General features: G+C 39.1%; 1 protein-coding gene across 7 annotated transcripts in view; it reads right to left on the reverse strand.

The window, feature by feature from the left end:
- Positions 1 to 26,859, reverse strand: part of frmd3 (FERM domain containing 3) — a 61,381-nt gene that overhangs the window by 18,741 nt on the left and 15,781 nt on the right. Inside the window, exons 1-14 of one of the 7 annotated variants that reach the window (XM_034234874.1) lie at positions 24,756 to 24,870; positions 23,676 to 23,780; positions 22,871 to 22,913; positions 19,150 to 19,228; positions 15,688 to 15,785; positions 14,420 to 14,543; positions 12,728 to 12,815; positions 11,260 to 11,348; positions 10,804 to 10,867; positions 10,395 to 10,430; positions 8,110 to 8,198; positions 5,678 to 5,752; positions 2,851 to 2,919; positions 2,478 to 2,602 (exon numbers count right to left, since the gene is read on the reverse strand). In XM_034234874.1, the coding sequence (XP_034090765.1) occupies positions 2,478 to 2,602; positions 2,851 to 2,919; positions 5,678 to 5,752; positions 8,110 to 8,198; positions 10,395 to 10,430; positions 10,804 to 10,867; positions 11,260 to 11,348; positions 12,728 to 12,815; positions 14,420 to 14,543; positions 15,688 to 15,785; positions 19,150 to 19,228; positions 22,871 to 22,877 (943 nt within the window). In that variant the 5' untranslated portion in view covers positions 22,878 to 22,913; positions 23,676 to 23,780; positions 24,756 to 24,870. Of the gene's footprint in view, positions 1 to 2,477; positions 2,603 to 2,850; positions 2,920 to 5,677; positions 5,753 to 8,109; positions 8,199 to 9,824; positions 9,834 to 10,394; positions 10,431 to 10,803; positions 10,868 to 11,259; positions 11,349 to 12,727; positions 12,816 to 14,419; positions 14,544 to 15,687; positions 15,786 to 19,149; positions 19,232 to 22,870; positions 22,914 to 23,675; positions 23,781 to 24,755; positions 24,871 to 26,859 lie in introns of those variants that run through there. The other 6 variants (XM_034234873.1, XM_034234869.1, XM_034234870.1 and 3 more) reach the window with 6 other exon arrangements.

The following is a 26,859-nucleotide window of genomic DNA, read 5'->3' on the forward strand; positions in this document are numbered from 1 at the left end:
TAAAACGGATCTGCAAATACGCAAAATATTTTCACAAATAAAAAAAAGATTTGTGAATACTATAATTCATTTACAAATAAACAAAAGGAATGAGTGAATATCTCTTTAACATTGACAACTTTCGATCAGGCATTTGTGAATCCATTTTGTATTTGTCAACCAAAAATGTGCTTGTGGATCTCAAAGCACTTCACATCTTATTAATCGGCCTAGTTTTACCTTACCAGTGCAGTGGTAAGGTTATCTGTAGAAAAGCACCGTATTTAGGTCAGCCTTCACAGTAAGGCTACATTAAATGTTGTAATATTCATTGTGTATACTGTGTATATACACTTCCTGTGTATTGCTTTTATTTGTATTTAATTGTGGGACAAATCTAAGCCCATAAATTATGTACTAAAAACAAATCCACTTTTTACGTGGTTCTCACAGAACAGCAACCATTCAAACCCATGATGATCTTATAGGATATGATGGACTGCTGGAGATTAATGTTAAAATTAGCACTTAAACATCTGGAGAATATAAAACATAAACTTTGAAGCAACAAAACATCTTATAATAGAACACTGACAACGATTGACGGCAAGATTGTTTGTTTTTTACTTATAATAGTTATAAAAGGACACAAATCATATTAATAAATACGATTTTTTGATGTGGGAGTAATATATGATGGTGGAGTATTTTTTACAGAAGGAATAATAACTTTTAACTGATTTATTGTTAACACCTGGTTTTCTTAATTTGAAAAAACGAAACGATGCCCTTGCCATACTCAATAGAAGACAGACACTATCTTTACATCACTTTTTCCTTGCCTCTTTCCCCTTCTCTTATATCCAATTTTTCCGTAATCAAACCTTCCAATTGTCTGTCATCAACCCTTACTTCCTCCTACTATGTTCAATCACAGACGTGGAGAACATCCATCACCATCAGTTCATGCTATAGGCCCTACAATCTATTTTCTCTACTCCTGTATTCTCTCCATCTTTTTGAAATGCTCTCTTAACATCTCCGCTCTAGTGTTGTCTTGTGTAATCAATCCCTGTGCTCTTCCCTACTTGCTTTCTTCTCCTTCTACAACAAGATGTATGCTTCAATCAGATAATAGGTTGCAGTAGAGAGTGTCAGCATTAATAACTTAGAGAACAAGCGACAGAGAAAAACGATAACCTGCTAAAGAAAAATGGCACAGGGGAAACATTTAAACCCACAGCGTTGCGAGTACTTTTTATCGACTACATAAATCTGCTAGGGGAAGGTGGTATCCTGGGGAAAAACCCTTAACTACCAACTGCTCTGTGCTGCTTGATTGGGTTTTGCCTCATCAGAGCCGACTCTTTACCCTCTCATGGGGAGAAACTAATCCAGGTTCAGCTGTGAGCCCCGTGTCGACAGGCCAGCTGGGCTGATGGAGAGCTTTACTGAAATATCCCATATGAAATACCCCAATGGCTACATACGCCTACATAATACTCTAATTAGCTGCAAAAACATTTCCTAGAAAGAACTATGTAATATAGCACTAATGGTTAATAGACACTGTTTCGGGTCAATCTTAACTTTAAGGTTACGTTTTTAAGCTAAGTTTTAAATCTGCTAAAACATGAAAGTGTGTAATTTGTCTACAGAAAAGTAACGCAAAGGAGAAAAAAGGTTGCATATTGTGCAAACAGGAGAATACGAGGATGTGAACAGAGACAGACTCCTTTGGGACCAACTCATTTCTAATTGGGTTTTCATTAATGATAAGACAAGCTTGCTCTCTTTCTGTGCACCTTCCTCTGTAAAACACACACAAAGTCAGACACAGACACACAGAGGCATGGTGGTGTACTCAGGGAGGATCATGGGAAGGGTATTTTTAGCATGCTGCTATTGGTGTCTCCAGGGAGACAAGACAGGGAGCATCTGCTGCTCAATTAACGCTTTCTGTCCGAGGGATGTGCATGTGCCGCATCATACACAAGGGAGACCCCATGTGACTTTCCGGAGGTCTGTGGCAGGAGGGTGTGTGTGTGTGTGTGTGTGTGTGTGTGTGTGTGTGTGTGTGTGTGTGTACGTGTGTGTGTGTGTGTGTGTGTGTGTGTGTGTGCGTGTACGTGTGTGTGTACGTGTGTGTGTGTGTGTGTGTGTGTGTGTGTGTGTGTGTGTGTGTGTGTGTGTGTGTGTGTGTGTGTGTGTGTGTGTGTGTGTGTGTGTGTGTGTGGCCTAGCATTACTATACTTGTGAAGACTTGGTTAGGTTTAGGAATAGGGTTAAGGTAAGGTTAAGGGTAAGGGTTAGGGTTAGGCATGTGTTGGTTATGGTTAAGGTTAGGATAAGTCTCCAGGACATGCATGTAAGTCAATGTAATGTCCCCTGAAATGATGTATACATGGTATGTGTGTGTGTGTGTGTGTGTGTGTGTGTGTGTGTGTGTGTGTGTGTATATGTGTGTGTGTGTGTGGATAGAGTCGGTAACATCCTACCGTTGTCTGCGGCCGTCTCTTCGTATTCGTTGGTGGAGGGCAGTGCAGGTACCAGCGGCTCCATGTTCATGATGAGGTTTTTATGGCTCAAAGAGTTATAACTTCGACTCTGACCAAACTGGGCTCTGAAATCACAACAAAATACACTGACTGCTCTGTGATAGGAAAGATGTGTATTGTCTTGGGTAATCAAAGCATAACTCCACAATTCACAGGCTTTTTTGCACATTTTGTTCCCCATACATGGATTATTATTAGACTGTTTGTACTTGTATCCCTCAGTAGTAAAGTATTACTATAAGTAAACAGACATGTACTTTAATAACGGTAACTAACTGTAAGAGAGTGTAGGTGAAATGTAACTTGTGCTTACCTGCGTACTTCTGGTTGCTCTCTCTTTATCTTAGAGCTGGCTTCTATCACCTCCTTGGCTACTCGTCCACTAACACACATTTGTGGCGATAAAAGACAAGAGTTGCAAATTCTGTATACCATCACAAAGAGCTTCACAAAATAAAATAAGATTACATTAAAACTATGGTCCTTTTTTTTCTAAACCATATACTAAGGCCATGGTTATGCTGAAGGGGCAATACTGTGCACAGAAACAAATCTAAAGAAAGGTTAATAACTTATTGTTTTAAATTGATAAACACATAGACAACTAAGACTTCATAGATTTAATAAGGTTTCAATCGGTCTCATATTGTGTTCCACCAGTGGTGGAATATAACAAACTCGATGTACTCAAGTAAATACTTTTTTGTAATACTCCCATTTCATGCATTCACTTAAAGTGCACCTATCATGCTATTTTAAGGCATATATTATGGGTCTCAGATATATAAAATATATCAAAACATGTCTGTGATGTGTTTTGCTCAAAATACAAACAGATCATGCATTTTAGAAATCCCTCATCCCTCTATTCCAGCCCTGTTAGAGAAACGCGGATTTTAGGTCCTTAGCTTGAAAAAATAAAAGAGGAGGCGGAGCTAATGCCTGATCAGAATTCTACCAGAGATAAAGTAAAATTCTGCTGTGATAAAACGCCATCATGTTCTAAACCACATCAAGGATTATTTCTGAAACAGTATGGAGCTCAAATGCCTTTTCTCTTGCGGGTTTACCACAAGGTCAGTTCTTTTTTTATTTCCTGCTTTTTAAACACATGTGCTCTCCAGTACAGGTTAGCTCTAACGGCCCGTCCACACAGCGGCGTGCGTTGACGCTTGCCGGCGGGCGTGTCTGAAACTCGACCAACAACCAATCACATGAATCTCCCGCCCCTGACACACAAGCAGCGGTTTGATTGGCTAGAGCTTGTACTGGCATATGATTCGATTGGCTGACGCTTCTGCCGAGGCGTCAAAAGTTGAACATTGCTCAACTTTTGCAGCGAGCCACGCCAGCAACGCTCCCCGTCGCTTCCCACGATGCAGTTCGGTGCAAAGTAACGTCACCCCATTCAAAGTGAATGGTGAAGCGTCAACGCACGCCGCTGTGTGGACGGGCCATAAGTGTTAGCAAGGCTTGCTAATGTAAACAAAGACGAGATTATGTCCAAAACATGGCAGGCATAGTTTCTGATAGCCACTTTCTGTGGGTCCGCTGCCGATTTGACGTCAGATCGGCAGCAAATCTGTATCCGCTCGTTGTACACCCGTTTTTAAAAGATTTGGGTACGGAGGAAAAGAGAAAGGGTTTTATTTTCTGACGCTGCGTGAGTTCCCCGACGCACCGGGGACACATATGCATGTATAAAAGACATCACAAAGTGCATTTTGCATGATAGGTCCCCTTTAAACTTTGCATTTTGGAGGCCAATTATTAATGTTTTACTCTCTTTCATTATTTTATGTGTGCTTTTATTATCTACGTTGTATACCATTACTGTACTACTAATATACCCTGTATTTAAAAAGTAACTACATTTGGCTCAACATTAAAATAATATACACAATTATGGAATAATACAATTATATAATACTTGTGAAAGCAGAAATTGCATACTGAGTACTTTTACTTATCATACTTGGAGTAGATTTGGCTGATACTACTTCTGGACTTCTACTTAATTAACATTTTAATTCAGTAATCTAAACTAAAAGTTGGAAATAAGAGAGTCTGACTGATTTGACTGCATCAGAAGTGTCATGTTTCATCTGTATTTGGCAGCAGTTGCTCATAATGAGAGCTGTTTCTGAGCTGCTGAGTGGGAGCTTCCTGCTGGCCGGGTCAGGAGCTCCATTAGTCTGAGGGCTGGGCGACTCTGACCGCTCTGTTTGAAGCCAGCAGGCTCCACCATCCCACCCATTAGTCTATTGTTGCTGAGATTGATGGTTAGGTGATAAATTAGAGGGTTAGATTTAACATCTGGAGTGGTAGACACCCCCTTGATAGTACAAGTGGAGAGTCACATCAATTCTGTGTGATGGCAAATGTGGAGCTATGCTAGTAAAAAAGCTATATAATCGACAGGAATAAAGATCAGCTCTGCTTTATGGAAACCACCACTTTTTGTGGACCACAAATCTCTTTCCTCTTAGCATTTGCACAAATGACCAATTGCCATATTTCAGACAAACCTCCAACATATGCTATTACTCATCATTGAGCCCTTTAGCCAAACTGCTTTAGCCAGCTGATGAAATGGGGCAGACTGAAGTGTAAGCCTGGTAAAGAGCTTTGTCTGAGAGGAGAATTGGAGCTAACATGGCTTCAATAACAGACTTATGTAGAGGCTTTCCTGTGATATTAGGGTCAGTAAATCACAGAGGATAACAACAAGCTGGATGAAAGTGCTGATGTGCAAAGAGGAGAGGCCGCATGTGGAGCGACTCAAGGTAAATCACACACACATCTCTCAGGTTGGAGCCATGGTAATGGACTTAAGTCAATGGACTAAATCACACAATTCTCATTGCAAATGTCCAACTATTTTATCTACAGTGAAAGTTTATTTGTAGAGTGAGGGAGTAGTTGAACAGTTGACAATACAGGTAACTTAGATTTGTTTAGGACTCCCCCTATATTCCTTCATAACCTACTCTCTCTGGTTCCTTTTTTATTTCTCTCTTGTTTCCAACTCTCTTTGCACATAATGTATGGATCCATCTTATTTCCCTTTAAAACACATATTTTGTTGTCAAAATGTTGTAATTGTATTTTCTCTCATGAAAACTTGAATCGGATCTCACCTGTATCTGAACCTGCTGCCTTTGAAGAATATGTTACTGCTGGAAACTGTCTTTATCTGACTCGACTTTGCACACCTGTCAGAGAGAGGGAAGACGAAATAAAGAGATGCAAACAAATCACTTCATTATGGCAATTAAGGCACAGACTCAGGAATAACTCATCCCTGTCAAAAAATGTATGGGATTTTGTTTGTGACTAGAACATTAACCGTTGGCTCAGAACAGCCTTGCAGTAAGCAGAAGAGGAGAGTGGTTCAAGGTGTACCATCTCAAAAAGTCAGCCTTCATGTTCGGAGACAGGATCATGTATCATACAGCAGAGATTGTGTGTGTGTGTGTGTGTGTGTGTGTGTGTGTGTGTGTGTGTGTGTGTGTGTGTGTGTGTGTGTGTGTGTGTGTGTGTGTGTGTGTGTGTGTGTGTGTGTGTGTGTATGTGTATGTGTATGTGTGGCTTGGCTGCCATTTACAAACTCAATTCACTCTGATTTAACTAAGCGGCTCTGATGCTGCTTGTCCGACATCCGAGATGACATGCCCCCCCCCCCTCTGTCCTCTTCTCAGAGACACATGAGCTGCTGTCGTTAAGAAGTCAATATCCAGGGTTTTACAGGCAAGAGCTGTTATGAGAACACTTTAATGACTTTATAATTATGTTTTTCCTCTGTAAGCTTTTGTAAATAGGTCACCGTTGCGACACATGCAAACCGACAGCAAAGAAAAGTCTTAAGGAAATATATGTAAAAGAGAAATAACTAAAGGTTTATGTGGGAATGAGGACTACAAAAATAAGTCAATACAGAGGGATGGTTAAATGGGGGCCCAGGGTCACAAATCAGCCTCCAATTAAGCGTCAAATCTTTGCAAACGTTGTTTCCTCTGACCTTACTTCTCCACATTACATCTGGCCAGCTGTCTATAGCCAGCAGCCCTCCTCATCTTGCCCCTTACTTTCTTGTTTCCTCTCTCTATGATCTCAATATTCCTCTGGTCTCACATGAGTTACTCTCAGTTTTTGAATACATATTTTTAGGGAACAAACACTATCCACTGTTTTAGATGTTTTGTTTTTATCACACAATTCTCCACAGCAGATCGACTCGGCCTGCTGTCAAAGGGATTTCTGATGTTTAAAATGTTACACTTTAGAGATTTCTCTTTCCTTGCTGGTTGAGACTAAAGATTATTTCATTATCAATTAATCTTTTTATTTTCTGTTTTAAAACCCAACAATATTCAGGTTTCTGTGAAAGGAAGGAGACAGGAAAAGGAAAACATTCTTACAGGTAATGTTCATGTTCATGATTGAGAATTTAGTTAAATGGGACATTGATCAAAATAGTTGGTGATTTATTTACTGTCGATTAACTAATCAATTAATCAACCTTATCTTGTCAGATCTACTTGTACGCTTAAAGACTGAGAGTTCATTTGTGACCTTGGGAACAGGCAGCATTTGACGAAACATATCAGGGATCTGTTACATGGTCTGATCTCTCAAAGTTGTCAGAGGAGGAGTAGGGATAGTTTACATCTTATGAATCTGTTGGGATAATTGTTATGCTACTAAGTATGTGTGAGTGTGATCACTAGTCTAAAATCTTCATGTGATTTTGTAAGACTATCAAGTCCAATGTATTACTTTGCTGATATTCCTACTGAACCCTGAACGAAGCAACAAACTCATTAATTTTGCTCGCAAACAACCTTGTCACAACCATGACAACAGACAAAGTTAAGTCTCTGTTTTCTCACATTTGCCTTCACCCCGAGCCTGTTTCCATTCCTGACACGCCAACAGCGTCAATAGTCTCTGTGAACTCAGAGCGTCGGCCTCGGAGCGATCAGCTGCTCCCCAAGTGAAGGACAACAGCATAGCAGAGCCACAGCGAGGCAAATCGTTATAAAAGAGTGATAATGTGCAAAAAAAATCAAGTACAACATGAAGGAAGGCTAATTATATCCACTGTGGTGAATATTTGTCTTTTTGCTACAAATATCATCTTTTATTTTTCTTTGCCGGAAGGGACATTTTGGGATTGAATAATGATTTAGAGGTCTCTGAGGTCAAGAGCAGCTCAATACATTTATTGAGGATATGTGTGTGTCTCTGTGTGAGCATGTGTTTGTATATGTGTGTGTGTGTGTGTGTGTGTGTGTGTGTATGTGTGTGTGTGTGTGTGTGTGTGTGTGTGTGTGTGTGTGTGTGTGTGTGTGTGTGTGTGTGTGTGTGTGTGTGTGGGTGTGTGTGTGTGTGTGTGTGTCTCTGTGTGAGCATGTGTTGTATATGTGTGTGTGTGTGTGTGTGTGTGTGTGTGTGTGTGTGTGTGTGTGTGTGTGTGTGTGTGTGTGTGTGTGTGTGTGTGTGTGTGTGTGTGTGTGTGGTGTGTGTGTGTGTGTGTGTGTGTGTGTGTGTGTGTGTAATTTGTACGCACTTGTAAAAGGCTTGGTTCTCCACCCCGCACTTCCATAGGTGCTTACACGCAGCAGGGGTCGAGGTGTGAAATGTCAGCACCAGTTTCTTCTGCACAGAAAAGGACACAGACAGAGAGAGAGAGAGAGAGAGAGAGAGAGAGAGAGGAGAGAGAGAGAGAGAGAGAGAGAGAGAGAGAGAGAGAGAGAGAGACACACACACACACAGCTAGGATGAGACATTAGATAACTAATTGACGTGTCAATAAGGGCAAGAGAAGTGGTAAAACCAGGAGAGGGAGCTGTGCAAAACGCTGACCCACGGACCTGAAGCTGAAAGCTTAGCAAGATGCAAGACAGATACAGTGATTTGGCCAAAGTGTTTAGCAGAGACACAGCTTGTAGCTTGCAGAATAGGGGTCTTTATGGACTAGGAGGAGGGATGTATTCCTGTAAACGTCTCTTTTTGATTCCTGTGTGTGCGGTAATATGAGATATCAGATCAGATGGTGGATTTGCTCCACAAAGTGTGAAAGGGAGAGTGAGAGCGAACACTGAGATCAATAACACGGGAATGCTCTGATTTGTTTCTTCCCTTTCCTAAAGCCGCTTAGTCAGCCGTACTGCTCAACCCCCCCCCCCCCCCCCACATCAGTTATATTAGGGAGGTAGTGGTGATTTACACACAGATGCAATGTGTGTGTTTGTGTGTATGTGAGTATCGGTGTGTGTGGTCATACTGTAGGTTTGTGAAAGTAGCTGCACCTCCGAATATTATTAACCAATAGTCTTTGGCCTTACTTTGGCTGATGTGCAAAGTGCTTTTGCAGCATGACATGACATTTTATGATTTCAGTGCTCCTAACAAGTGCTTTTGCACCAACAGCAATGACAGGGATAACCTGCATCTTCTGTTACCAAAATCTCAAACAATAATTGATGCACTAATTTGCTATTTTTCAAATGCTACTCCCTGGTGTAATGTTAAACCATTAACATTTACTATTACCATTTTATTTCTAAGCTGGAAAACCAATAAAGAAATTGGAGCGTTGAAAAATTATACAATGTATAAGGAGCTTTTCAAGCAAGGGTTAAAAATAACAAAGCCATGAAAGTTGCATTTTGCTCAAAGTGGGACTGTTACGTTATTGTGTTCCAGGATAAATAACAGAGTTGAAGGGGAAACCATGCAGTGACCCGTCACACACTTAACATCAATACACAAATTATTATCTGAGAAAATATAGTGAAACATGTAGATATATAGCATTATATATACTCACACAAATAGATATAGGAACACAGAAATGAAGAAATCAACATTTGTTTAACATCAATGTCTGACATTAAATACATGACATGGACAGACTTAGATTATGCATATCAATATTGCATAATCTATAAATTACTGATAATGGAGCTTTTATTCTTATTCTGATAATGTGGCTTTAGACAGGGATTAAAAATGGTTATGTAATTTCAACCATAAAACAGAATATTTTTGTTGACGGCGACAAAATAACCGTTTGCACGCATGAGCGAAAAACAATAAATACATTTCATGAAACTACATTAAAACTTTGTACAAAGTGATACAAAACAAAATGACACAAACGGGTAATGCACACAGTAAACAATGAACAATGCTCTTCCAATCATTAGTGAGGTGAGGGCAGGATTGTAGTGAGAGGCATCAAATAGCTTAGTGCTACTATTATTACTTGCAATTACTCACCAGTGATGACTATGTTTACACACAGAGAGAAAAGACAGAAACACAAAGATATAACTGCATCTTCAGCCATTCATGAGTTGCCAAACAGACAGAGAGACAGACTAACAAAGTAAGGCAGAGATGAGAGGCTAAAGCTTCTGTAATGAAAAGAATATGAATATGAATTGGCTGATTGGTAGATTAAAGAGCAACCTGGATTTAGCTACAGTGATGAATCATTAGTGTATGGGTCAAACAGCAATATGAGACATAATAAGCTGTAGTTCTTGCAAAAAAAAATAAAGATGCTATCCACATGTATGAGACATAATGCACCAGCACTGCTGCTCCAAATCTACCACAGCTCTCTGGATGACAAACATCGGATTAACAGATGAAAAATGTGTCCCAAATGCAAGAAACCTGTACTGGTAGTTACTGAGCATATTTTACCTAGCATTTGCTCTCTGTGTGACTATCACATCATTTGTACTTGTCATAAATCTTGACATGGGTGTAGTGAAGGAGTCTCATATTTGGGTCACAGTGGACACATGATGAGAGAGAGGAGGTTAGTCGTAACACACCCACCATTCTGTCACAGTGCATCCTGCCTGTTAAGGAGATCTGAAACAGCGACACACACACACACATATACAGTGTGTGTGATGGTGGATTACATAGACAAACAATACAGTTTCATTTATCTGATGTAACCACAACACAGATGAGGAAAAGGGAGAGAAAGAAGGAAGGAGGAGAGAGAATAAAGGATGTAGAGTACACTTGAAAGGTCAAGTCAGACAAAACAGATGGTAAGTGTGCATCTGCATTATAGTCATATTTTGTTTTTCAAGAAGTACTGATCCACACAAATGTTAAAGGTTGACTACATGAAGATGACTACAGGACTACACAATTCATCATCGTGATGGAGGAAACTACACAGCATATTTTATTATAGATTTTGCCCTTTAGAGAAGAAAGAACACACACTCACCTCTTTCTGAATCCCAATGACGTAAAAGGTTTTTCCTTCAAACTTCAGCTTGCTAACATCAGCCCTGCAAAAAAAGACATGGTATCATTAATAACATGATCAGGGTTCAAATTAGGCCAAAACATACACATACTTTTAACATAATAACTGAGAAACATAGCCTTGGTATTCAGGATATAATTTAAATTGGAGCAATATGATTACATTTCATTTGTCAGAGATTAACTGTTTGTGCTTTGCTAAATCCTAAAATCCTGAAGTTTTGAAACAGATTTGTTTCATATGTTGCAATGGAACAACAATAATAACTTAAGTCAAAGAACATCATTTTAAATGACTTATATTAAATATGATATTCATTTCCATTTGAGATTCAAACAAAGACCAAGAGTGTGTAATGATTATATTTGATGAAGAATACACATTTCATAAACAGGGTTTTGGACAAACATCTACCATTTTAGGAGATGGATCCTCTTGTTTCCCTGGAAGACCACAAAACCTGTGGCAGTGAACCCGAGAAAAGCTGTGGAGCCTGTGAAATCCTGCAAACCCACACACACACACACACACACACACACACACACACACACACACACACACACACACACACACACACACACACACACACACACACACACACACACACACACACACACACACACACACACCACACACACACACACACACACACACACACACACACCGGCATTACAGGTGGATTAACAGCAGGGATGCTTGTGAGCCATCATTAATCTCCATGGTAATGTTTCAAACTTCAACCCCCTAATTTTGCAGAAACTTGTGTCAAAACCAAGGCACAGAAAATACAGGTTTGATATGGTGAGGCGAAATGAAACTGATAACAACATTGGAGCAAAAGCAGAACACAATATGTTCCTGTCACTCCACCTCATCAGACGTCCCTCTGCTGCTGTGCCTCTCTATCTCTGTACATCTCTCTCTCCCTCTCAGTTCCTAATCATTTCTCTGATTATTGATCTTGACAGATCTGCAAATGTATGATGCTACAGCCATTTCCAGCAAACCAAATTAAAACAGCCCCACTAACCAGAGCAGGGCAGATGAAGAGGATCCTTTCCAATAGACAGATTTTAAATATCTTGTTAATCTGCTCAGCATGCTCTGATACGCCTGTCCTCCAGTGTGTTTCTAGTTATCCCACATACTGGATTTCTTTATCAGATTCAGTCTTTTCTATCTTTAAAATGGTGACGAGGAACATAATTAAAAAATTACAAGCCGTCACAGTATTACAGTGTAAAGCAAGGTGCACATTAAAGTGTCAAATGGAAAACAATACTAACACTACGATTGAGTCGATGACATTGATTTTCTGAATCCATGATGTTATCCGATCAATGATTCCTGAGAGTAATGGTTTCTGTGCAGAACAGATTGCTTTTTGTTGAAATGTTGCAGGAGATGCAAATGGGAATTATCTGCTGACCTCGACCTTCCCTCACTCCTCCTCACCTCTGTCTCACCCAATATTACTCCTCTCTTAGTGACCTCAGGTTTTCTCAAAGCCGGCTGTTGGTAAAGTGAATCATGTGTATACAGTACAGGTTTCAGTTAAATATGTAAAGGCAAACCAGCAACTGCCCCAATGCCTTTGTCCATAGTAAAGTATTTAAATCATTACATAAAAATGATAATAATTGTGTATATTGTATAAATGCACATACAAAGAGTGGAGCAGTGAACAACATGTGATAAAGATGGACACACGAGGTGGTGAGATTTTAAAAAAGCAACAATAATTGGGTAAAGTACTGAGGAATGGATATTAAAGTGTGGCAATATTAAGAAAGAGATTTGCATTACTTTAATCAGTGGAGTCTTTTCACTAACAACAGCATCAGACCTCACAGTCAGACTGGAAGCACCCCCCTAAGGTTACCTTGCAGGGGTGAGGGTCCACTCCATACGTCTCGAGGCTGTGAGCCCTTTGGAGCATGTTCAGCTCTGCAAACGAAGTGCACTGGCCCCTAAAAGAGAGGAGAGGACAAAAGAGGAAAGGGTTATTTAAAATTCAACACATGACACATGTTGTCAGCATATGTCCCTGTAGAGTTGATCTATGTTTTCACTATTTTATGTACATACAATAGCATTATGGGTTGACTGAGATTTGAATTAAATGTCTTCCTTCACAGAAAGTGAGGGAACATGCGAATGTGCCTTGGAAAGATATTGTTTGGATTACAAACATTAGCAAATATTTAAAAGTTATTACATTTGGTCCGGTCATAATCTGTTATACTTTTGCAGTAACAGACAGATAAACAGTGTTCAGTGGGAAGCTTTACCTGCTTATTTGTCTAAGAGGAAAACTCCATCTTGCAAGATCAAGAAAGTGAGTGATCCTCTGACGCCAGACAAATAAATCAACATTATACTTGAACGCACACACATCTGTCTATGCACATCAAGTCAAATGTTAAATCCATTAAATGACTGCTTCAAAATACAAATTGTAGACGTATCCCGCCCCATTTGTAAATCACCTGAAGGGTCTTTTTACGGCTCAGTAATAATCTACATGCTGTTAATCCTCTCTGTCAGAGCCATCGGGCAGACAGAGGGCACTCGGCATCATCTGCTTGTGCGCAGTGGGAGATGAAGGATTTGTCTTTGATGTTTCTATAATCGCTGCAAGTGTGACGGTCATAAACCTAACAACATCACTTATGAGCTGCAGCTATGATACAAATAAACACCCAGAGGGCAAACCAACACACACACACACATCTGTTTTTTACTTGAGCTCATTATTGTTATTTGCCATAACTTCCCTCTGTTTATCATTTGATCTTATATTTAGGAACATATCCTCTTCCTGCTTTATTAGTTCAATTTCATTTACTTTTTTCATTATATTTCTGAATCAACATCTGCATGCACTAATCTCCTCTTTTGAGTCAGTTTATTTCTCGTGTTGTATTTTATTCTACATCAACAATGTTCTGTAAACAAGCAGAGAACATGCCAGGGTTTATAGACAAAAGCAGGGCCTGATTACTTCATCCAACCTGTTACAGTATATTGAATTTCAACCCAATGTTCTGAAGAAGATTCTGAAGATCTTGTAGTAGCAAGCACTGTGTCAAACTACGACAGGAATGAATAAAACATGCACATTGCCCTGAAAATTCATTTCTAAAAGTTTTTATTTACTTACAACTGAAATAACCAACTGCAATACAATGCACCACAAATCTCTAGACATCATCACATTTGGTCTCTACCCAGAACAACAGAAAACGCTTTTTTGTTTGCAGTGGACAATTGTCTTCACAGCCTGTTTTGAAAACACAGATCACAGGAGTGAGCATCCACGCATGTCATCACAATCAAACAGTAAACTGATCACAAAGACGCAGCTCCAGAAAACAAACAAGCTCACCCAGGCGACACACACAAATACACACACACACACACACACACACACACACACACACACACACACACACACACACACACACACACACACACACACACACACACACACACACACACACACACACACACACACACACACACACACACACACACACACACACACACACACACACACACATATCTGTTTTACCTGAGCTCATTCTTGTGTATCTCCATAATCTTCCTCTCCAGTTTCAGGGACTGTTTAGGGAACAGCTTGAAGTCTCTGATGTAGTCTGACGGGTGCTCTTCTGGGTCGTAGTCCCCAAGCTCAGCTAAAGACAGAGATTATATCTGTGTGACAACCGTCTAAAAAAGAGTGCAGTTAGGAAAATGTGTACATGTGTTTCAAAGGAATAATACACATTTTTAAACGCTAGCAATTCAGCATCATATAAAATAGAGTCCATTAACCTTGCATATTGGGACATTTATGTAGGGTAGTGATTTCATTTTAAAGGTTGCATGGCTGTAGGGAGCTGAGATAACCCTAATAGATACATATTTTCCTCATTGAATCAAGTACAAAGCCCCAACAGACACCAATTTCTCTTTTTAATCCGTTCTTAATTAGCAGTAACAATAAAGGTTAAATAGGAAACTTGCCTGGAGTTTAATTATACAGTAATCCTCAACCTATTCTGAGGCTCTGTTATCATCACCCTGACAGGGAGGGACCTGCCTCTGTTAATCGGAGCAGCCAATGATACGCTGCAGACTCACTGTGGAGATTACTCAGCCACTCATACTGCTCTCTCTGGGGATATGAACCAATCAGAGTTAGCTCAGAGCAGAGATGTGTGCATCTTCCAGAGGGGTTCGTTTATGATACAGTTAATTCCACCCTTAATCCTTATTAAAGCAAGTGTCTCCACACTGTGATTTAACATTGCTAATAATTAACTTAAAAGCTCAAATAAATCCTCAAGAGTCGGATTTCAACAAAAGGCTGATGACTTGAAATGTAGCAGGTTAATGAGACGAATGGAGCTCTTCCTACAGATATAGCCTAGTTAAGACGAGTGTTAACTAAGTGGAGATTTACATTACACATTATTAGCAGGTTTCATACACAAACTAGTCCTTACGTAGAAAATAGTTGCGGGTTGTGGGATTTCTTTGGGTGTTTTTCCTTATCAGATGTGAGGGTCTAAGGATGAGGGCCCCCATAGAAAAATGTAAAATGTGTGATATTGGGCTATATAAATAAACGTTGATTGATTGGTTGATTGCTACTAGATATTTAACGCCCAAAAAGCTAACATTAACTTGCCAGTTTTTTACGTGATGGAAGTGTAAAAGACATTAAGGAAATATTGTCTAGATATCCCACCCTAAAACGTGATCAAACTGTAACATGGAAAATCATATGTGGATTTACTGTCAATAGATGTAAACTAAATCTAATGGCTGCCTCACCCTGTATGATGCAGGCTCCCAGATATGCAGCTTCAGCAAAAGGGCAGAGGAGACGGCCGTGGTATATATCTCTCTTTAGCTGGAGGTACAGCAGATACCTGGAAACACACACACACACACACACACACACAAAATAGCTCTGTTACTACGGCAGTTAGAGAGAGCATCGCTCTAGTAACAACTACCGTATGGTATTGTCGTTACTATGGAAACGGCTTAAATGCAGGCAAGTTAAGGCTTGCTGCTGACTTGTCTCGCATTACCAAGGGGACAAGAAGCGACAGTGGTGCTGAACTTATAATGAAACACGTTGCCAGATGAGTTTTCACAGTCAGCTGAATCAAACTTGGTTTCTGAATTGAGCAGCAGATGGAGAGCATGGAAGATTGAATGGAGTGAAAAGCTAGCTGCTTTAGCTAAATAGTTTTATTTATAGAGTCGGTCTAGCACTTTAAATCTTTATTTATATGACCTTTTCAGTTGTGTTTGATATAACGTTCTTTATTTTCTTCTTCGTCTCATGCAGAGATTCCTCCACTCTCATTCTTCTCCACATATATTTCCTTTCCTGAAATCTTGTTTTGATCTTTTACTCTTTCCTTGTTTTATATAATAGGAAGTCATTAATCTGAAACACCTCTGTGTTTTATTTTAACATCTCTTTATCTTATTATTTTATCGCCAGTAGACTTTATTTTTTTTATCTATACAATTTTAGACATAGCATGGTTAAAGATTGGACCAATTGCTCTTATAAAAAACGTATTACTTTTTTTACATAGAAAAAAACATTTCTCCCTTTCGTCTTTTGTGTCTTCGTCTCTCACTCCCAATTTGTTTCCCCATTTCACTGCATGGTTTAATTCTATGTAGGTCAGCAGTGCTTTGACTGCACTCCATAATATCAGGAAGCAAGTTAAATTCATGCAAATTAAATAATACAAAATAAAGTCTACACTCTTAACATGGAAAATATGGTTTGGTGAATGTTCCAGAAAGATTGTGGTTATGGTTAATACCAATTGAAACTTTATTTGTAAGTCTGTGATGATTACTGAACTGCATTCATTTATCACCCCATCCTGCCCAACTCTTACACTTTATACAGAATGTATGTATGTATGTATGTATGTATGTATGTATGAATGTATGTATGTATGTATGTATGTATGTATGTATGTATGTATGTATGTATGAATGAAAGTATGTATGTATGTATGTATGTATGTATGTATGTATGAAAGTATGTATGTATGTATGTATGTATGTATGTATGTATGTATGTATGTATGTATGTATGTATGTATGTATGTAAGTATGAATGTAAGTATGTATGTATGTATGTATGAATGAAAGTATGTATGTATGTATGTAAGTATGTATGAGCGTATGTATATACAACTCTCTGCATTGCAGAATCCCCTGATATGGATGTGTTTTAATGACTGTTTTTAAATGCCTTTGTCTGAATGTCTTTCATTTTTGTAAAGCACCTTGAATTGCCTTGTGTTGAAAGGTGCTATATAAATAAACTTGCCTTGCCTTCCCTTGCCTAGTCATATGAATACTGGGTTGTTTCTTAATGTCTGGTTGGAAAAGTTGAGCATGAAAATGGCAGACTTCAAATAACATCCTGTTAATTGGAGTACATATGCAGCACACACACACATTAGCATAATCGTTTTGGGGATTTTGATGATAATAATAATTCCTTACATTTATTATAGCGCTTTTCCAGATGCTCAAAGCGCTTTACAAATACACATTACACATATCATACATGCAATGGTCACCACTGTGGACAATACCCACAGGAGCAAGTTCAGGTGAAGTGTCTTGCCCAAGGACACAACGGCTTTTACAGACACAGTGACGGCGGGTTTCACCCCTTGATCTGATGATCATTGCACAGCGCACTGCGCAACACCGTCCATCTTCACGCCTCGAAGTCATCGAGGCGCTTTTACAAGTACACATTAGTATCATACATGTACTGTGGACAATACCCACAGGAGCAAATCCGGGTGAAGTGTCTTGCCCAAGGACACAACGGCCTGACGCAGTGGCGGCAGGAGCGGGTTTCGCACTGGAGTTTCCCAGCACCCCCCTTGATCTGCTGATCAGATGCACAGACCACTGCGCCACCCGTCCTGTATGATGACAAATAAATCCAAAAAGAGCTTGATATTGGGCACTTCATTGGATGTAATCACTGACGGCAGTTCCTTGTGAACTTTCCAAACTCAGCTCGACTTTAACTTTTATGTCTACTCTGAATTCACCAGCAGCGATGTAGAGTACTGGTGCTCCTTGAGGACTCAGAGAAGAGTTTGTAGTTGTTTTTTCTAACACTAGCTTTGAAAATAAATAGACACATGAATAAACAGTATTTCAAAAACGCAAGGACCGTGGAGTAAAAAAGCATGACGAATGAAAAATCTAGAAAGACGTTTCCTAAACTGAAGGACATCCCAAGGAAGGAGGAAGCTGAGAAACAGTGAGGAACAATTTAATGACATTGATGATGTCCAAAAACACATTTAGGTAATAAAAGCTGAGGGGAACAGGGAGATATGCCAAAATGAGTTGAGAGATGTGAGTGCTGTGATACAGGGAGGAAGAAGGAGGACAGAGAGAGAGTGACAGAAGGGAGGGAGGAGACACCTTAGGGAAGAAATGATGAGGAGTGGAGGGATATGGATGAGAAATATAAAGATGGAAAAGCAGGGATGGAGAAACAGAAGAGAGAGATGGTGAGACATGATGGCTCAGATGAGTGAGCATCTCTCATGATCACCCTGCCTTAGAGTGTGTGTGTGTGTGTGTGTGTGTGTGTGTGTGTGTGTGTGTGTGTGTGTGTGTGTGTGTGTGTGTGTGTGTGTGTGTGTGTACATTAGGGAGGAGGAGGGTTTGTAAAAACGTTCAGTTGTACTACATCAAAAATCTCCCAAAGGTTGTTTTAGTAAACATTGAATAAATAAGAGACTTATACTTACTTTGAAATAAAACAAATTAATTAATGAAAACATAATCTCACAGCTTTGTTTTTATTCCTTTGTTTGTTTTTTTATTGTAAAAGGAAGGTGAAAGCTTCCCTTGCTCAATTGAAAAAAAAGAAAACAAATGTAAATAAAAATAAACCATTGGTAGAGCCAGGCTGTAAAGTGATTATCAAACATACTGTAAACATTTTCGTTGTAAGTGTGTACAGTGCCACTTGCAGTTAGAGTGATAATATGAAAATGATGAATTTCAAATAAATACTTTTCCAAAAATAAGAATAGGATGCTATTACTGAACACATGTTTTTTTAACATGCTTGCAAAGGACCTAGAAAGAATCAGTCATTAATGAGCCCTCAAACTATCATCAAGCTATTAACACTGAGCTGAAATGGTAGTTAATATAAATTTAACAAGGCTGCTCTCAAACAAGGGAAAGAGAGCGAGGCACTTTATTTACCTGGTGAGTTCCTCTCTTATTTTCATTGGCTCGTTGGGATAAAACTTGAGCCGGAAACACATCGTGTATGGCTGATGGGCTGCTGAAGACAAGAAAACAAATGAACTATGAGAGGAGAGGGCAGAAGAAAAGGCAGAGATCATGAATGAGTGCAAGACAGAAACAGAGCAATGAGGATTACACAAAACTGAGGAGAACAATAAGTTGGAGACCTAAAAATGAAATCAGAGTATGCCTCTAATACTGATTAGTCATTTGATAATTACAGTAATTACTCATCACAAACACACACACACACACACTCACACACACACACACACACACACACACACACACACACACACACACACACACACACACACACACACACGTTCACATGAAAAGGGCCTCAATTAATCGGTGCTCTGTTTCTTTTCCTTTTAATGGAGTCCTAAAGCCTTTCATTTCTGATTGTGTGTGTGTGTGTGTGTGTGTGTGTGTGTGTGTGTGTGTTAGAATGATATTTGAATGTGCACGGGTACATACATACACACACTTACGTACATTCACACACACAAACACACACACAAAGTCAGTGATGCCGGGCTCGGATTAAACGACAGCAGCAGCAGCTTAAACTCCCCTCTGGTGTCTCACTGATCAGAGAAAGAGTTGCATATAAAAACACATTCATGCACAAACGTGCAAAATTCAAAGTGTACCCCTTGAAGTTTGCTAAATGTGCATGATGCACAGACATTTACACTTCCTGTTGAGAGTGGGGAAAAGGGGTTTGTTAACCTTACTGATATTCTGCTGAACATGTAAAGTAATAATAGTGCTATGTGTTTTTCACAGTTGTATGATATGCAACTAATACAGTGAAGTAATGGAATAAAAGGGTATTTGGGAAAATCTTTCAGAAATAAGTTTTGGGGAAATAATATCAAATCCTAAGGCTTTGATAGAGCAACGTCGTTTTGGGGTAGAAAGCAAAAAAAGAAGGATGTACAAAGAACAAAAGAAGGAAATAAGAGGAAACTGAGTATCATCTAACATGGGAGCAAAGATCTTTACTGAGTGTCCTCACCACTCTGACTTCAATGGTGGGATCCTCTGCGGTATTATCTAGCAATGGAAAACAGCACACATCTACATAATACATGCTGAGCAATATGAATTGCTCAAAGAATTGTAGCTGCTTTTTGCGCAGGCTTAAGGGACCAAGATGCTTTTAAAAAAACATTTCAGGGGAAGTGAATTGGCACAATAGTATGCTCACACACGATGTGACGCATATGCACGTAAGCGTAGACGCGCAGAGAGAAAATAAATTACAAGCCACACATCCTAATTTGATCGTAAATGCTGCCACAGGGAGAAGTGATGTGTCAATACGACTCAGATCTATGAACCTCGCGTCCTCAATCCCTCCGTCTCATCTATTTTCCTTTCTTTCACTCTCTGTCAGCCTCTCATCTCAAACTGTCTCACAAATCTCCTCTTTTCCTCCCTGATCTGACTTCTTTCTTTAGCTTCATTATCTATCACTGTCTCCTCTCTCTCCCCTCTGAATTAGCCCCCTGCACATTTCCTCTTCATCACTCTTTCCCCCCTCTTTCTCTCTTCCTCCTTCTCCGTCTCTCAGTCAAATTTCCGCTGGTCTCCTCACCCTCTCCCCCTTGCCCTCTCGCACAAGTTCTGATGAAGCATAACGCACCGCTAATAGCTGCTTTATTAATTTATAGCGAGATGGAGAGAACAGGACAGTTATTAAAAGGGTGGGTGAACTACAGACAAGTTTTGCTAATGGCACATTGGTCAAATGTATGCAAACATCACACTGGGACACTCTGCAGCAAAGCATCAGAAGTGAATCAGGATTTGGCATCAGTCTATCAGAATGAAAGACAATATCTTCCCGACTATATAGAGATGTAAACAAGAGCAAGAAGAGGTAAAGGACACCAAGGTGCATGGTAATCACAACAAAATGTTTGCTTCATGATTTTTTCTGCCAGATCTGTGTGGAAAAAGTGGCTGACAAAGCGAAATGGGTTTAAACATTTTATGAAGCAAAGGCAGACTCAGATTCCCTTGTTCCTTTAAATACTCCTTACCAGGAGAAGAATAAAACATTTATTTCCAAAAATGAAGTTATGTCACAATTCACTGCAACGTGATCTTGCATCTGCATTTTTGAAACTGCACTGATTGCTGTCTCTTTCCTTGTGCCACAGTCAGAACATATAAGTAAAGATCCTGAACTCGAGGGAAAGTAGCAATACTGCAGTGTAATGTATTGTATTTAAAATATTTAAGGTTTAAGAAAAAGTACACATTTTTTTACAGTAAATTATCTTACATACATTCGACGAAGTTTAAGTAATTATCATGCAGAACAGTCAATCTTATATACATATATATTTTATATAATATACCATTCATTTTTGTTGGTCTATATTTCATATTTTAAAAGTCTGAATTTGCAAGCTGTCAATTAATGTAGTAAAAAGTACAATATTTGCATATGAACTGTAGCGGAAAGGAAATATAATGTTACATAAAATTCAAAATACTCAAGTAGAGCAAAACACAGGACCAACATTGTCTTTGTGTTTACAAAGTACAGTTACACTTTCACTTTAAACAACGGTAGTGATAACCACTGATAAAACCTAATTAATTGGCATTTAAAATGAGTGCATAAACACCTCTGGACAAGCAAAGCAATTTACTGGGGCTCAGATCAAATCTGCAACCTTTCATTAGTGATGGTCAAGAACAATCAGTCTATGTCGCTGTGTGAAGCTGAAACGACGCCTGATCTATGAAACTGTCCTCTGAAGCCGGTCTGTGCCAGAGATCAGGCTCATGCTGCTCTGCCATGCCTGTGTATTTCCCTTACTTGTCTGTGAGTTTATTTCTTTTCTGGGACACTTGTTCCTCTGGCAGTGTGTTGTGTCACTTTATCTTTGTTGTGTGTCTCTATTTATTACCTGTGGTATCTGACTGTCACTGCTCATTGCTCAAGTGGTATTGTGAGCAATCTGTCCTGGGGATAAAGTGGGTGGTAAGGCACTAAAACTTGTATAAGAGTCCATTTCCTAAATACAATTATGAAAATGCATGAAGCGAAAGAACGAGCAAGACCCATTGCTGGTATGATAACAACCTAGTACTAAGCACACAGGCATCTTGTTAAAGTGATCTTATCTTATCTTAGCTATCTCTTATTTGGTGGAGGAAAACAATTGTGACATCAGTTATGACATCACTTACGCGACTCTGGGATTTGTAGTCTTTCTAGTTGCGGATTTTTCATAGTCTTATATTTCAACAGTTTTACGGCAAACTGTGACTTTTTTTACATGGAAATTATTTGTTAAGATTGACAAACATCATATGTGTAATTTGTGGCACAATTCAAACGGGATCGAAAGATACAGTACGTTTTCTCTCTCCATTGACTTCAATACATAATTTTTCCGAAATAAGGTCCCATGGATCGGAAGTAGATGGGCGTGACTTCGCCACTCTATAAACATCCAGAGGCTTGATCCCTGTGGTGTTGTATGTTTGTTGTGGAGTTCGACCTCCTTGCACTGAAGCTGCTCTCAGGAAGGTTTGCATAAACAAACACACACAAACACACACACGCATTTCAAACTCATATTTATGTACACACACTCTGATGCAAAACGCAAGGGAAAAACACAGAGGGAGCAGATGTGACACTTACACTTCATCTGCCTCACCACGGGCTTATTGGGCTCCAGCCAGTGCTGAGAAAGTGAGAGAGATAGAGAGATATCGAGAGACATACAGATACCAAGAGCAGAGCAGTTAAAAAGAGTATAGTTAGCTGCAGGTCACCCTTGAAAAAGAGATCTTTTGATCTCAAGGGGCTTTCACCTGGTTAAATAAAGGCTACAAACAAACAATTTCAAATATAAAAATATATTTTAATATCTTTAATATCTTGTTATTATTGTGATTAATTATATGACACAATCCACCTAAGCAAAATGACAAATGTAATGTTTTTGGACCTTGCAACTTTTATTCAGAGAAATTATTCTTTTTTTATTTGTTTTTTTGCTATACTTGTCATACGATGTGCTGACGTAAAAAAAGTAAATACATTGTATAAAATGTACTTTATGTGAGTATTCACTCTTTCTCTCTGTTTCTCTCATTTGAAACCACACATTTTTATGTTTTGGATTATTAGATGTACAAAACCAGCAGTTAAAAGTCATTGCAACAAATACATTAATCAGAACTGCAACTAATGTTCATTTCCATTGTTGCTTAATATTGAGAATTCTTACTCAGTTTATCGATTAATAATTTGTCAGTTTGAAACCTAAAGATATTCAAAAATCCTTAATATGATATAAAACAAATAATAGACAGAAATTATTGAATTGAGAGAAAAAAAATACTTTTACAATTAACGATTATCAAAATAGTTGACAATTATTTTACTGTCATCAAACAAATCGGTTCATCAATTAAAAAAGGTTTGTGTTTTTGATCGTTACCCTCTGTTTCTCAGGGTCCACATATCGAATACCAAAGTAGTCTCTCTCAAGCAGGTTGTAGTGGTTACACACATGGTCCAACAGGAACTGGCCTTTGGTGTCTCTCTGTAAGGCAGAAGAAGGAACGAAACACATGAACATGTAAATCAATGATGTGATTTAGTTGAAAGTAAAAATTCACTACTTTTTCTCCATCCATGATTAATCACTTAAACCTCCCAGATGCATCATTGTGTCATTTCTCAGCAAACATTCCCCTCTTGGGTAATATTTCCATTAGTTATAGGTCTCTTGGCAACACTATTTCCTGAGGTCATATTCCAGCCTCCTAACATGTCAGTAAATAAAGTCCATACAGTTTATAAACACAGAGCAGACATAGAGAGATCAATAATCACTCATTTATTACCTGCTCCTCAGTCAATAACTACTCATCACATACAGACACACAAGCATTCTCATGTTTAAGTCTATAGTAAGTGTGAAGCTGACCACAACACAACCCAGGTAAACACCAGGAGTAAATAAGGTGCTACTATGTTTGCATTGACACATACACATACACCAAAAAACACAAACACACATAAATTAAATATACATTGCATGTATGCTGCGCGTTTGACCATCCAATCACCAAACTTCCATTCTCACCTTCCCAACCTATTGATTTAATATTCAATATTCCTGAGATTGCCCTTTTGTCATTTTATATGCATCACAGTTCACCTCAAGTCATTAGATCATGTGTGTGTTGGGGTGTGCGTGTGAATGTGTTTCCTATAACCTGCTGATGGAGGTGATGCTGTGCTCAGTTAAGCAGGATTGATTGATTCAGAGGGAAATCGTCTGTTCGCCCTTGTTGTGTTTACTCAGCACTAGACACACACACATACACACACACACACTTCTATATTGTTGGCCACATCTTGTCAGTTAACAACTTGTTAAGCTGCCAATTAACACTAATGTCAGTATGCACACATAAGCAGCTTTTACGCACTCTGGCTCCAACCTCCGGTTCTGAAAATTGAAGTCGGCAAAAATTCTGCCTACATTTCTCTTTGGCTTATTTCTCCTTACCTTCAGTTGACACCTTCCTCATCATCATCACTGTCTTGACAATGTTTTGGTAGATTTAATTGAGAGTTTCCAGACCCCCTTAAGTCACTCAAGCATTATTGTCAGAGTCCCTCTAGTTGTCAACCTGAGATTAAATATTGTTGTTTACTTCCAACTGATTTCTCCTTAATGAAATGAGACCTCCACACCCGTCATGAAGTCCTGTGCATATGTTGTGTTTGATAAACACTGCAATTTCTCAACCAGGCAACCTTTTAAATACATTTCCTGGTGAGTCATGCTCCATTTCTCAGCAAACAATCTGGTTATGTGCAGTAATTGCAGTATATGTGGACAGAACTGCTACGAAAGATGCAAGATATTTCCTGTGAATGTCAGCCACTCAGAAATAGTTAAAATTCAATTTCAGGTCAATGCAACGAAAAAGGAAAAACAATTCAATATAAATTAAGAACACTGTACACAATACACAGGAGTTCATATATAGGCTAACCACAGAAACGCACTACACAGCGCACATTATCATATACATATTTAATTAAACACCATCCCCAGTTGTTCTGCTATCTGTACTGTAGTCTGCCACACACAAACTCGAGGGCATATTCACCATAAAGTAACCTACATAGAAACCATGTTAAAAATATGAAGGGGGATATCATTAATTTGAATTTTAGTTAAAAAACAGTTACTTATCCTCCGTTACTTTTTGTTAGAGTTTGTTCACTGTTTTACTGTAACTGTAAAGGAAGGATTGATACCAAGTCTCGGCCAAACGTCAGCACTGTTTTGGCAATGTCTGCCGTCTGCATGAGATGTACTTAATTTGAGATGCCTTAATAAGAAGATAATGCTGCACACGTAACTAACAAGCCAAAGAAAAAACTATTCTTAAATTCCATTTTTGTGTGGATGAAATGCTTAAACACATAGAAAACACTACAACCAGTATACATGTGGTAGGCCTTATACTACTGCAGAAGCTAGCTCGTAGCGCTGGTTCGTAAGCAAGCCCCTACCAGAAAACAAGCAAATACAACTCACAGTATCTCTTAAGTTGTCTTAATTGTATCGCTAGCTGGTTTGCTAACATTAGTAATGTATTGACTTACATTGAGGAATTGGAGTTAGTGATTAAACCCCAGGACTTCACAGCGAGGTTCGAGACCTGTGCAGAGCTGTAGTCACTGAGGCTAACGTTTAAGCTAGCTGTTGACTGTCAGTATTGATGTCTATATCACACAACATGAAAACAAGGTGTGACATGGGTGTGTAGGGCTTTGAGTTGTTTAAATATACCTTTGAGCAAAGGGACTGAGTCACAAAACTCACAAGTGTTTTAACTAACTATTATAGATACCTACTATTGCTGTTGAGTAGTAGCCTACGTTTGCATTTTCATTGTGCAATCAGTAATGTATTACTTGTAAAAACATTGTATTCAAGACAGTAATAAACAGTTATAGGCCGCAAGGTGAACCTCGAAAAGTCCTTTAGAAAAGAAATCCCGCTCCACAGAAGTGAAACTACACAATCTTTAGTTCATAAAAAAGAACGATTCATGCTTATCCACCAAAAAAATTTTCGTCGCTAAAATTCCTGCCAATTCTTCTAGGCACGTAATTATTGGCTGAACTATTCCCTTCGAAGCGTAATAATATCTTGGTCCAAAGTCGTGCCACGGTTCATCACGTGATCGTGCTACACCAATTGGGTAGCTGCATATTGTCAACAGAAGTGAAAGATGGCGGCCGCCATGGTTTCATCGAGTAGCGGAGACGAGGAAAACGCACCAGAAAGTCTCAAAAAGTCAAAATTGTCAACACACAAACATTGTTACATGCATATTACGTCTGTGAAGCACGAAAAGGTTGATTGTTTTACCAATACAAGATGGAATACGTACAGGACAAGCTTACAACGGTCGCTCGGCTTGAAGGGAGACTCTCGGAACGTGGTGGCTGAAAACCACAAGCACTGTCTTGATTTCGAGTTCGAAGATATTCCTGAGGACGCTGGCTTCCACCACACATGCTACATAAGGTTTACCGACACAAAGGCCATGACGAAGGTGGAAAGACGGCTCGCACGTGAGGGAGATCAA

The sequence above is a fragment of the Gymnodraco acuticeps genome, unplaced genomic scaffold (genome assembly GCF_902827175.1).
Source record: "Gymnodraco acuticeps unplaced genomic scaffold, fGymAcu1.1, whole genome shotgun sequence".
NCBI classification, from domain to species: Eukaryota; Metazoa; Chordata; class Actinopteri; order Perciformes; family Bathydraconidae; genus Gymnodraco; species Gymnodraco acuticeps.